Genomic DNA, 14,163 nt, shown 5'->3' on the forward strand with positions numbered 1-14,163 from the left:
GGACAGTACACCTTGTCACGGTGTCAACTACATAGTTTCAGGACATTCTGATGTTGTATTCCAAAACAGGAGCCCCCCAAAATCTCACATATGCACTTTGTCTGTACATTCAGAAAATCATTTAAAAGAAAAGCCCTAGTTTCCACAGAACAATTTAATGTCAGATGGGGTGTACACCTTATCACAGTGCCAAATACACCGTAACAATACATTCTGATGTTGTATTCCAAAGTAAGTGTATGAAGTTTTCTCACAAACTTTGGGTTTGGGGGGGCTCTAATTTTGGAATACAACATCAGAATGTCCTGAAACGATGTAGGTGACACTCTGAGAAGGTATATTCTCCATCTTAGGTGAATTTGTTTTGTGGAAACTAGGACTTTTCTTTTTATGATTTTCTGAATGCATAGACAAAATAGCACATAGATATGAAATTTGGGGGGCTTTTATTTTGGAATACAACATCAAAATGTCCTAGCGGTGTAGTTGACACTATGAGCAGGTGTACTGTGCATCTGAGGTGAATTTGGTTTGTGGAAACTAGGACTACAGCGCATAGATATGAAGTTTGGGGGGGCTTTTATTTTGGAATACAACATCAGAATGTCCTGAAACAGTGTAGTTGACACCGTGACAAGGTGTACTGTCCATCTGAGGTGAAATTGGTTTGTGGACACTAGAATTTTTATTTTTATGATTTTCTGAATGTATAGACAAAACAACGCATGGATAAGAAGTTTGGGGGGCTCTTATTTTAGAATACAACATCAGAATGTCTTGAAACTGTGTAGTTGATACCGTGACATGGTGTACTGTCCATCTGAGGTGAAATTGGTTTGTGGAAACTAGGATTTTTATTTGTATGATTTTCTGAAAGTATAGACAAAACAGATGACACACGAGTTTTGGGGGGCTCTTATTTTAAAATACAACATCAGAATGTCCTGAAACGGTGCAGTTGACACTGTGAGAATGTGTCCTCTCCAGCTGAGGTGAAATTAGTCTGTGGAAACTAGGATTTTATTTTTCATGAATTTCTGAAAATATGAGCAAAACAGCAAAGACATGAGTTTTGGGGGCTCTTATTGGAATGCAACATCAGAATGTCTTGAAACGGTGCAGTTGACACTGTGAGAATGTGTCCTCTCCAGCTGAGGTGAAATTAGTCTGTGGAAACTAGGATTTTATTTTTTATGAATTTCTGAAAATATGAGCAAAACAGCAGAAACATGAGTTTTGAGGGGCTCTTATTTTGGAATGCAATATCAGAATGTCCTGAAACGGTGCAGTTGACACTGTGACAAGGTGTACTGTCCATCTGAGGTGAAATTAGTCTGTGGAAACTAGACATTTATTTTTTTATAAATTTCTAAATATATGAACAAAACAGCACAAACATGAGTTTTGGGGGAGGGGCTCTTATTTTGGAATGCCACATCAGAATATCCTGCTGAAACGGTGCCGTTAACACTATGATAAGGGCCGTTTCTCAAAACCAAGTTCGCAAACTTTGGACTCGCGTCCTTGGTAGTTAAGATTTGGCAAGTTCGACTCAGGAGAACGAACTCCCGTGGGAGGGAGAACACAAGTCCGGTGATTCTGCAAATGGAACAGCAGCGTTCTTGATAACGTCACTCAGCTCGCTCTGGCTTCTCCGGTTATCTCTATGTATATTTTAGCCAACAATAAAACGAAATTTATTATAAAACACCACTCTGCCTCTGTTCGTTTTATTTAAAAAACAAACAAAAACATATAGTCTCAGGCAATGATTGATTATCTGCAATGTGCATATATATATCAAAACGAAATATTAAACAACCCTGCCTCTATTTCAAAAATATTAAATGTAATACTATCTGTGCATACTCTGATTAACTTCACTGTAATAAAATGAAATAGGCTATAACATAAAACAAAACCATGTCTCTATTTGTTTTATGTCAGTTTTAATGATCAATAATAGCCATTATAAAAGGTTTAGTAGGATACCAAAGTTAAATAGCCATATATAAAGTTACGAAACGTCACGTCACGTTGCCCTCAGCCAAAACGGAGCCAACGGCAAACGTCAGAAGGACTAGCCGAGGTAAGGCTGCTCTCGGCTGGGCACATGAGCGCTGAGCGTCCGGTGATCGCCTGGATCTCACAACTCCGACAACGTCAGATCAAATTGTCAGAAAGGCGCAATCTTTATCAATAAACCTCAAATTTTTAGGTTTAAACCAGCAAATTGTCGCCTGAAAACTCTTAAAACTACATATCATGACATAAAAACTGTTTAAATTATGCGTGGTTTCTCCTTTACTACGCTTGCTGGTTAGTGAGATGCATTCTGGGATACCTAGCTGTCTCAAGTCTGCACAAGTGACCTCTCGATGCATCCTCGATAAAAGGGGCGGATCAAGAACACATCCGGGAATTTGAACTGAACTTGGCTAGATGCGAACTTTGAACTGGAACAGTACTTGGACAGCGACTGATGACGTTTCACAAGTCCACGAGAGCACAAGTACAGACAAGTACGCATATAGGCCAATTTCACACTCCCGGGTTTTTGGTTTCCGGAACGATCCACGCAGTGTAAAAGCTTTTCCGGTTACAGTGATAGATAGCCTCGATCAAAACCAGCTCGGGAATCAAAGTCGTTTTACGAATTAAATGTCATGAAAATGTTTGAACGTTCTGGGTAAATTATTGGTGAGACTACAGAGCTCTCATTAAGAGCTAAATTTAATAAATAATTTGAAGTGATGGCGGTTAAACTGGTTATATTCTTCGTGTATGTTTGGCGCGGCTCTGCATTATCGCGCTCCATGTGCTGTACAGACGGTGCCTGCGTCTCAACGTGCACACTATCCATCCTAAATAGTAGTCTATGTGTAATATTCAGTGCTATTTAGGGTGGATATGCACATTGGGATGTATAGAGTGCTTTTAGCGACGTGCTGGGGAAATGATCAGCTGGAAGCTCCCTTATCACGCAAGATCCTCTGATTCATGAAACGACCACTCGCACCCTGATATTTCTGGATATAAACCTTACAGTCTGATATAAACACTTCAGTCTCTCACTCATTTTCCTGTCGTCATCATCTTAAAGTGTGTATTATGCACAGTATTATTGTGCTGTTACAACATTAATGCAAAGACTGATAGTTGTACAATGTGGTGTTGGAAATTAATTAGGTCTTAGTTTAATCATTTTAATCGATCAGGATTAGTTATAACATGCTTGAATGTGGGATGATGCCATATGAGATTACATGCTATATATATATTTAAAACATATTAAACTCACGACAATATGTATGTCGATTTTATATCCCCCATATATTGGGAGTTTTTTTTTATTATTAATAAATTATATAAATAATGTTCGTCGTACGTAATACGATCGGGGAAATTGCTGAATGAGTAGCTGCGTAGCCTTTACTGTATGACAGCTGGTAATATAATCCACCTGCCGGTAAATTCAACGGTCTTAGCGGCCGTACAAGCTACAAACCAGTAGAAAATAATTTCTTTGTAGATTATACAAAAGCGACTTGGAAAACAGACAAAACAGAAAAGGTAAGAAGCGATATTTGCGAAAAGAGCATATCAATCTAATAGCAGACGCATAGCGGAACTAACTTTACCCTGCGTCACGTGATTTCCGATTCTTGTGAAAAAGGCCTATTGAGAAACGGCCAAGGTGTCCTCTCCACACGAGGTAAAATAGGTCTGTGAAATGTATTCAGTTTCACAATGTATGGACAAAACAGCGTATGAGTGTTGGAGGGCTTTAATTTTGGAATTCAGCAGCATACAATGGCAGGCTTTTGAGATTTACTATCATTTTCAGGTGAAATTGAGCTGTGAAATATATATATATATTTTTTAGTTATTTTTATTCATTCATACAGATTGACTGACTGACTGAATAAATTAATGAATGTGAAATCACGTTCAGATCGGTTCACATACAGTCTTACCGTAATACCAAGTTTATGCGCGGACCACGAAATATAGGGGCGGCTAGATTGACCGCTAATTTCTGGGTGGCGGCTGGCTTGACCGCAGTCGGAAACCTGGCCTAGTTAAAGTTTTCATAAAAAAAATCCCTATGGAGAAAATGAAATACTATGAAAATAGTTTTACAGTATGATAAAACTATTTTTATCATACTGTATGTGTGTGTATATATATATATATAAAATACATGTCATTATACAAATTTGTGTCCTCATAAATCACAAACACACACAAATGCAGAGCATTTGCAAATGCTCTGCATACCCAAGCCATTTGTGGACTCCGCAATTAATATTAACATAAAGCCTACAGGATTGGTCATGCGTATGTTACTGTCTGTAATTTATTTATTTGCCAAACAACGGTAATTATCCTCAAATCAGTTATGGAGACTTGTAAGCTGATCTACAGCAGCTTTTGCACCCTGGTGCTTTTGTTATGGAGCGTCATCATTGTAGCATGTTCTCATGGGTTGCTGGTCTATGGTGTTTTTCATAAGCAGGATAAACTGTGAGCAGATCGCTCGGCGAAGAGGAAAAATTAGCTTCTGCCAGATCTCGATCACCAAAAATCACATTGTATTTGATACAAAACTAACTAGACTTAGCCAAATGGGGAAACAAATCATAACTAAAACTATTTTCATAGTATTTAATTTTCTCCATAAAGAATTTTTTTATGAAAACTTGTCAAAACTTGTTTAAGACAGTCCTACTGTAACTAGGCCAATCAGAGAATGTTAATTGATAGTCTGTGCATTTGTTAAAAGTCAGTTTGCATAATTTGAGAGTAATGATATTTTTAATTTATTATAGCCTTCTTATATTTATTATAATATTTTTTTTTAATTTATAATAGGTTACTAATACTTATTATGTTGTACTTATTTTTAATTATTAGTTTAAAAAATACTTCTGGCATACATTTATTTTAAATTGACGCCATGGAGTTTTTTTTATTTGTGTCCTATTTAGATCAGTGTCCTAAACTGATTCATTTAAAGGTGAAGTATGTTGTTTGTGTCAACACTTTGCAGATTACAACCACTTCACACATTCACCAACACCTCCTGCAGTTCCCCTCCAACCCCTCCTGCTATTCAATCTGTGCTTAAGATCTGTGTGGAGGGCGTGAGCTGAGTTTTCAAATAACAGATGACTAGAAAAGCTTCAGGCCCAGACAATGTTTCACCTGCCTGTTTAAAAGTCTGCACTGACCAACTGGCCCTCATCTTCACACAGGTCTTTAACAGATCACTGGAGCAGTAACGTTCCTTGCTGCTTCAAACTCTCTACCATCATTCTGGTTCCCAAAAAAACAAAATCACTTGACTTAATGACTACAGACCTGTCACTCTCACGTCTGAGGTCTTGAAATCATTTGAGAGACTGGTTTTGGCCTACCTGAAGGACATCACTGGAATGACTCCATAGACATACGCCTGTAAGCGCAATACCAAAATCTATGTAAATTTAGTTGATATTTATTTATTTATTCATTCATAATATTGTACTGTTCATAATCTGTAAATATATTTATTATGATTAAACCTAACTGTGTCTTCATACTTTGTATATTTTTTGTTCTTAAATGTATTACTATATTTCTTGTTGTTGTATTTGTATTTATACATGTGCACTGGAAGCTTCCTGTTATTGCTGCCATGCGGTTTGAGTTGGCGTTCCATCAAGCTGATTCCTAAATGCCTGTTTTCTTCTTCAACTCAAATTTTCTTCTTCAACTCAAATTTATAATCTATTATTTTTCTCTTTATCCTTTTTTTATCATATCCCAGACATTATTCTAAATAAAAAACAATTGGATTGCCTTGATATCCCTAGTTTTATCTGTCTTCCTGAACATCTTCGTGAGAAGGAACGCAATGCTTTGGTCAGTGGAGAATCATCCGTCACATCCACGCTACTCCAGCTAAAGGTAAGGTGCACATTCACTGCTTTCCTGGTGCTCCTGTTCTCGATGTCTTTGCGCAGCTACCCAATGATCCTGACTGGTGACGAGAGCTTCGGAGCTGTAGTGCTGCATGTGGGGGTGAACGACATCAGGCTGCGGCAGACGGAGGTTCTGAAGCAGGACTTCAGGAGCCTGATCGAGACGGTACACAGCGCATTGCCCGTGACAAAGAAGACCATTGTGTCCGGACAATTCCGAGGTACTGTCGCGGACAAGACAGGTTTAGTAGATTATTTGCTTTAAGTCAAGTCAAGTCATGTCAAGTCACCTTTATTTATATAGAGCTTTTTACAATACAGATTGTGTCAAAGCAGCTTTACATTGATAACTGGTACATAATTTGGCTGCACAGCAGCTCTTAAATAATGGTGTCAATGCAGGCAGATCAAAGCACTGATGAATAAATGTCAAGAATACTATTGAATATCAAATGTCAAGTCAAATGTGAAGTGTCCCCAACTAAGCAAGCCAAAGGCGACAGCGGCAAGGAACCCAAACTCCATCAGGTGACATCAGGTGGTAAACAGGTGTTAAAATGGAGAAAAAAAAACCTTGGGAGAAACCAGGCTTAGTCGGGGGGCCAGTTCTCCTCTGGCGAACAGTGCTTTGTTACAATCAGGTTGCTATCATAAGTCTGATAGGATCGCAACAATCAAAGTATTTATTTCAGTTCCATCCAGTTGAGGATCGTATTCATCACGCCGGTATGGACGGTCTGTTGAGGAACTGTGGCACTGGCTGTTGTCGATGAGGCCTTCACTTTAAATTAATGTCTTGGTGTAATGAACAGAAGCTGCTCTTTGTAAATATTTGTATATTGTCTGGGAGCGACCTAGGCTGTTCCGTGCTGATGGCCTGCACCCCAGCAGTACCTGAGCAGATCTTCTGTCAGACAACATCTCCAAGATGTTACACACCGTATGACCAAGTCAAACCTCAAATCACTGTCCCTGATTAGCTAATTGACCTATTGGCATCAACTGCCACCCTCATTCCTCTCAAAGAAATTAACTTTCCTCAAGTTAATTTCTTTGAACTTAGCATATAGGACAATGCAAGCCACCTATTGCACCTCCAGCCTTTTTTGTGACATCACAGAGAATGTGGTAAAGTGGACATAAGGATTTTGTAGTATAGGTACTACTCTAACGAAATAAAATAAATAAATAAAAATCACTGTACCAATTGTTTTTAATGAACCATTGAACTTGCCATATGAAACAATGCACACTGAGCCATATTTTCGTTGACCCATGAATGAGATGTCAAATCGACCGGATGTTGTGACTCAAACTGGCAAAAAGCCTTTAAGTATCACCCTGGGTACTGTCTTGCCATGCCCTTGGCAACCATGTCCATAGGGCAAGACTTATGTGTAGTCATTCTAGGCATGTGCTGCTCGCATGTCCAGGAGTGGCTTTGACACAGCCTCAGATGTCACGCCCAAGGACCACTTGGTGAACGTCTGATGCGTATGGCACACTTAACTGGAAACACTTTAGGATTTTTGAAGTCGTCTTCTGGTTGGTTGAATTTTACATAATGTCCAAGAGAAGTGTTTTCTTTACTGGTCTGCCTGGAAACAAATGCATTGGCGCAAAAACACGGTCGAATGTACTAACAGTGAAATTAACGAGAGGTCTCTGTGAATACAGTAAGAAAACAATGGTAACTTTAAAAACATTTAACAGTACATTAGCAACATTTTAACAAAACATTTAAAAAGACAATTTACAAATATCACAAAAAATATCATGATATCATGGATCATGTCAGTTATTATCGTTCCATCTGCCATTTTCGCTAGTGTTCTTGCTTGCTTACCTGCATGACGTCTGATGATTCAGCTGTGCACAATACTGCCTGCCCTTGTCTAATGCCTTGAACATGGGCTGGCATATGCAAAAGTTGGGGGCGTACATATTAATGATCCTGTCTGTTGCATCACAATCTGTGTTATGTTGAGATTCGCCTGTTTTTCAGTGGTCTTAAATCAGATTTTTAACTTTTTAATTAAGGGAGGCGACAGGGTGAGGTGTTGTGCTTGTGCATGTGCGCTCAATTTTATGTTAATTGGGATGTACAAAGAGAATATTCATGGGATCCTGCATATAGATTATATATAAAATGAGCGCCCACATAGGTACAGCTACAATAAACTTCATAACCCAAACTGCAACTGCACTGCCTCAGATGCGGCAGGGGAAAAAAAACACATTTGCTGGTCAAAAACTTTGTAACTTCATTTGAGCTTGATTTTGATAAATGTTAATAATATAATGACACATGAAAGTATATGATCATAAAGCCACAACATCAACTCAGCACCAGAACATCATAGCCTATATTTGGATGGCCTCTATTTGTTTGAGGCAGTGTATTGATAACATACCAGCTACCTAGTAACAAAGTATGACACCTACAAAGTACTTAATAACATTCTAGCAACCTCCCATAACACCCTAGCACCTAGAGAAAACCAACAAAGACACAGAGAGAACATGCAAACTACACAGAAAGGCCTCCTGGCTCACCCTGGGCGGCCTGCTTGCCAGCGACAGGGCTAATCACTGAGAGGACATAAACAGTCAAAACATTTTTTCTTCTTTTATCTTCTTTTGTGTTCCACAGCATAGAGAAAATCATCCAGGTTTGGAAAAAAATGAAAGTGAGTAATGATAATATTTCTGGGTTGAACTATCCCTTTAAGACCTATTTGTTTTCTCACTAGCCTATCCACTTTTCAACACGAAAGTAAGCTACTTCCTGTGAATGTAAAAGACTTCTGTTTATGTACAAAAATAAAAACGCATTCAACTTAAATGTCATTTTTTTTATTAAATTTTTTACTTCACTTGTTTGTACATTTAGGAAGAGCACATGATGTGATAGACAATGTCCTTATCTGTGGTGATCCAGCAGCAGAAGAAGCCTTTCATCTTATTCAGTATAATCAAGAAGCAAACACAGCCTTTAATGCACCTCACCACAATACCACCCCCCTCCCCCCAAGAAGTGTTTGCCCACAATGTTCTTCTCTTGCCTCTTGCCAGCATGACTAATAACAATACAACCGAATACCCATTATATGTATCTAAAATGAATGCCTAATACCTCAAGCACTGTCTTGATGAAACCTATGAATATTTAAATGAGTTATTAGATTACAACACAATAGGGAGCTTTAAAAAGAAATGTCTATTAAACAAATGGCGAAACTGTATCACTATGTTACATCTGTCAGCCGTGGTACCCTTAAGTACCAGCTGATGGCAGCCTTGTCCCTCATTGTTTCCACAGACTGTTATTCTCTGACTTCATTTCATAGTATCCCCTGCTCATTATTAGTTATTCAGTTATGCTCAATTATTACCTGGTCTATTTAAATGCCTTTTGCCCTTTATTCTTTATGAAGTCTTGTTGGTTTTAGTTCTTATTTTCCATTGGCATTTTGAGCAGTTCTGGTGTTCTTTTTGTCATGGATTTCTTGTTCCTGTCTGCCCTTCATGGAGTCTGTGTACAGACTGATTAAATGTGCTTGACCCTCTGCCTGAGGTGGGCTAAGACCTTGGATTATAACTATTATTAAACTGCATTTGGATTCTCACTCCTTCTGCTGTATGCCTTCATTCCACCAAAACATTACACACTATACTCTCCTATCTTGAGTGAGATTTATAAGGTTATTTTGTGATTCAGCATTGGAGTCTGGTACCCCTTCTCCATCTGCTATGTAAATGAAGCTGCAACTGTTGAGTTCATGAAGTTTCTAACACTTCACGTTTCATCCCCCCATAAATAAATGCATTATTTGGGTATGTATAGTGAATCTCTTTTTTTTTTTCTTTCAGTGGGAAACACAGTACTTGCACTGTTTATACTTCAAAATGGCTTAGAATTGTACATAACTATGTGAATTGGGACGTACAAAGTGGCTACACATGCTTCATAGATATATAAATGATATATAAACACTTACGCAGATGTGGTTTACAACTATGCATCAGACTTCTTTTCTGACGGACAGATGGCCACAATTGCATATAATGTAATTCGTCATAATTCTCGTAAGTACTTTAAGGAATTCTTTTTTTTCTTTTTTTTTTAAATAAAACATTTACCCCTGGTTTCACAGACAAGGCTTAAGCTAGTCCTAGACTAAAATGCATGTTTGAGCTGTTTCAATTGAAAGAAACTTGGACTGACATATCTTAAAATATGTCAGTGCCATTGTTTTTTCTCAAGATGCACACCAGTAATGTTTTTTTCTAGTGAATGTTTATAAAAGCAACTAAAATTTCCTAATTTAACTGAGGTCTAATCCTGGCTTAGGCTAAGTCCTGTCTGTGAAACCGGGCCTTAGAGTATTTGTAACTGTGAAAGTTTTTTTCCCTATATTAAAAACCATACAATCAGGACAATACATTCCTTTATTAAAAAACACACAAAAAACCTTAAAAGCGAAACTTAAAATACACTTAAACTTAAAATACAATTTCTTCAAGAAAGATTTCAAAAAGTCATAACTGAAAAATTACTGATTTTTACAGAAAAAATTACTGATTTTTTCTGATGTAAATACAAACAGTGGTTTTATTTAAAATTGCTGATGAAATCATTCATATGACAACTATTGTCAGTATCATTTGCAAATCTCCAATATAAGCAATATACACGCACAAGGAAGAACATCTTAGCAACAGTGTAAAGTTCTGCATTCTCCTACTTAACATATATCATTATTGTCAAGCAAAATTGTCAAAAAAACAGAACAAAGACAACTTTCTAGATAAACTCGATACATTCAATAAAAAGGGGAACTTATGGATGGCAAAAATATGAAAATAATTCTCTGGAGGCATCCGTTTGCTCTATGCAATTTGTGTAGAGGAATATTCAGAAGATCTGGAGAAGACTGAGCTTCTGCGTTCAGATAACTGTCGAGAGAAATTTGTGCATTGGCTGAAGCACAATGGAAACTGCTCTTTTAGGACTTTAAGAACCGCTCCTCTGAACTTCTGTCCGGCAAAGGCATAGATGATAGGGTTGAGGCAACAGTGACTTAAGGCGATAGTTTCCACCCACTGCATGGCAAGGCTCAGATTACTAAGCATTTCGCAAGTATACAAGTAGCCTTTCCTCTGCAGGAACATGAGAAACATGACAATGTTGTATGGAGTCCAGAAGATAAAATAAACTGCCACCACAGCCAGGATGAGTCTGATGACTTTGTGCCTTTTTTGTGATTTTATGCTGAGCAGAGTGGGGATGATCCGGGAATAGCAAAAGCTCATAATAATCATAGGGATAATCAAGCTCAGGAAGTTCATCTGAAGGTAAGTAAATGACATCCAGGCTGTACCTTCGGGAAAATCTGATCCACAGGCAGTTTTGTTGTTGCTTGTCTTATCCTCTTTGGCAAAAATAATATTAGGAAGGGATGCAAGTAGACTGAGTATCCATACAAATGAGGCGAGAATCAAACCCATTTTTGAAGACCGATTTCTGGAAAAGATACTGTGGGCATGGACGATGACGACATAGCGATCCAGTGTCATAAGGACCATGAAGAAGATGCTGCCATAAAGACCAATCGTGAACAGACCTGTCATGGTATGACACATGAATTTGCCGAAAATCCACTCGTCTATGGCACCATGAGCCCAAAAAGGGAGTGACACAAGAAAGATTAGGTCAGATAGGGCTAGGTTGAAGAGGCACACATCTGTCATATTGGATTTTTGACGGTATCTGATCAGGACCCACACTACCAGGCCATTTCCAATGAAGCCAGTGATGAAAACTATGCTGTACAGGGTGGGGAGGAAAACCTCACTGAAGGCCTTTGTGTTGCCATTATTGCATGGTATTCCATGACTGTCTTCAGTGAAACTATAATAATCATAAAAGTCTCCTGTCATTTTGGAGGGCACACAAAGAACACAATGATAAGTCATATAATATATAATATATTATTACTTTTGTCAAATTTTAGTTTGTGTTTTCACGACATCTACTGGTAAGAGCAGTGTCTAGTAGAAATCTTGTACTTTTTCATGTTTAAATACCTATCATAATGCTGTTTTAAATGTTTTAATGGTTTGATTTTTTTTATTTTAATGAATGCTTTAAAAAATCACAATAATAATAAAAAAATCTAATGTACTAATTATAATTAAGAACAACTTTATTATTATTCTTATTGTTGTTATTTTTAATGTAGCATAATTATACTGAATAGATTGTACAACCTACCAGCAGTCCCTGAGTCCTGTGTCATGTCTCTTGGTAATGATAGCTGAATCTATGAAATTTGTGTGATCTTGTCTGTCAAAAAGCTTTTACAAAGCAAAGGAGGTGCTTTTGTAAATTGCTACTTCCTGAACCTCCTACAGGCGGTACTTCTCACTAAAAAGCTACGTATTTGCACTTGAATGGTAGGTTATTACAAAAGTTCACACTGCTGTTTGTATCCTTAAATTAATTTATTTGAAATGTGGATTTAAGTGCAATAGGTAAAACTGCACATTTCCAGTAGGCTATTTTAAGTATCTTCTTTTTACTTTTACAACTACAAATATTTCAAAGTGTTAAAACGCCCTTTTAAGGTTACGGTGCAGCGTTATCTGTCATTCTGGGAAGACAGACAAACTTGTTCAGAGGCAGTGGTGGTTGAATCAGCAGTTTTTTTTATTTTAATTTGTTATTTAACATTTATCAAACTCCTTTTTTTGTACAAACAGAAAACTGTAATGGGTCCCACATATATAGATTGACATTAGTGACGAGTTTGATAAGGTTTGACCCATAGACTGTAAAAAAAAGTTTGACCTACGTATCCAAGGATCCTTCTTAAACGGACAGAGGGCGGGGCGTATTAACGGCGAATAGCCAACCAGGCAGACCGCAAAAGAATAACAAACGCTAGGGACGCTGGGAGTAAACACGCTGAATATTAAGTTATGGCTTTTGTTGCAGATTAACGGTTAACACGATGAAATAGCATGTCTTCATTAGCCATTACAATACACATTGGTATCACAAAAATCCTAATGATAATTACGTAAAATAGATTTGTATGTTTTTATAAGGACAATAAAATCGGTAATGACAAAAAACAACATATTGACTGTCACGCTAATGCGAACTGTTCTTTAGAGAAACGTTTTTAAGTGGTGAGATTCAATTATTGAAAGTCTTACTGTATAAACTGTTCTCTCACTGTATCATCAATATACTGTTCTCTCGGGCGCGCTCTCGCGCTCAGAATTCCAAGCTGCCGTTGAGCGCGGGCTCGAGAAGCCGCGGGAACGGCGCTGCCTGGTGGACGGATTAGAATAGAATTCAGAACTCCTGTGCCGTTGATGTCTGCCTAGGGAGCCGAATGAATCCACGTAAGTATTTCAGTGTTTTATATTATGGAGATATTTCGTTGACGATATTCATTTTGTTTAGACGCGCAACTTTTATGGCAAATTGCTGCGTTAAACTTTTACTGTATATGTTAGTAACGTTAGTATCTGTCGTGGCAAGTGAAATATTTGAATGCCTTCATTTGTTTTTCCTTTTTTAAAAACATAAGTGTGTACATCAAACACTTGCCCACATTTAAGACAGCTGTAAATGGATAAGTCGTTCTGTGACTGTGACACATTGGTGCTGCTCAGTTGTGTTTTTTTGTAAAAGAGTTTTATCCTTGTTCTGCTGAAGTGTATTTTCATGTTCTTTCTTTAAAGGTGACACTCTTGTGAATGTTTTTGAGTGATATGCCAATGTCCCCGCCTGGACGTACGAGTGAATTGTGTTGATACAAAACGGATTTAGTGTATGACAGATGAATTTGGGAGACGCTACGATCAGACCTCCTGTAGGGTGAGTGTATTACTAAATGTTTTCCTGGATTTCAGTGATATAGCCACCTCTCCACATTGATGTACCAATAACAGTGACAACGAATCTATCTATCTATCTATCTATCTATCTATCTATCTATCTATCTATCTATCTATCTATCTATCTATCTATCTATCTATCTATCTTGTTAATAGTGTGCCTATTTTAACAATTTCTCTTTTAAATCTGATCTATCCACTGGTCAACAACACCACAAACAAAAAAGTTGACATGGCATTTGGCTTGTTGGTATAAAAGCTCTATTCTAGCAGCTACATGAGA

At 37.7% G+C, this 14,163-nt stretch overlaps 2 protein-coding genes across 7 annotated transcripts in view; one reads left to right on the top strand and one right to left on the bottom strand.

The window, feature by feature from the left end:
* Window positions 1–10,412: 10,412 nt before the first annotated feature.
* On the bottom strand, window positions 10,413–12,431 carry LOC137030563 (C-C chemokine receptor type 2-like). Its single transcript, XM_067400959.1, has 2 exons — window positions 12,244–12,431; window positions 10,413–11,902 (listed from the first exon to the last, which is right to left on the bottom strand). The coding sequence occupies exons 1-2, from the start codon at window positions 12,266–12,268 to the stop codon at window positions 10,860–10,862; spliced, it is 1,068 nt and encodes a 355-aa protein (XP_067257060.1). The 5' UTR covers window positions 12,269–12,431; the 3' UTR covers window positions 10,413–10,859.
* The window catches only part of cobl (cordon-bleu WH2 repeat protein), a 136,855-nt gene continuing 134,577 nt past the window's right edge, over window positions 11,886–14,163 (top strand). For 3 of the 6 annotated variants that reach the window (XM_067400923.1, XM_067400906.1, XM_067400930.1), the window contains exons 1-2: window positions 13,245–13,382; window positions 13,725–13,860. In XM_067400923.1, the coding sequence (XP_067257024.1) occupies window positions 13,823–13,860 (38 nt within the window). In that variant the 5' untranslated portion in view covers window positions 13,245–13,382; window positions 13,725–13,822. Of the gene's footprint in view, window positions 12,008–13,244; window positions 13,383–13,724; window positions 13,861–14,163 lie in introns of those variants that run through there. The other 3 variants (XM_067400938.1, XM_067400946.1, XM_067400897.1) reach the window with 2 other exon arrangements.

The sequence above is a fragment of the Chanodichthys erythropterus genome, chromosome 2 (genome assembly GCF_024489055.1).
Source record: "Chanodichthys erythropterus isolate Z2021 chromosome 2, ASM2448905v1, whole genome shotgun sequence".
Taxonomy (NCBI): Eukaryota; Metazoa; Chordata; class Actinopteri; order Cypriniformes; family Xenocyprididae; genus Chanodichthys; species Chanodichthys erythropterus.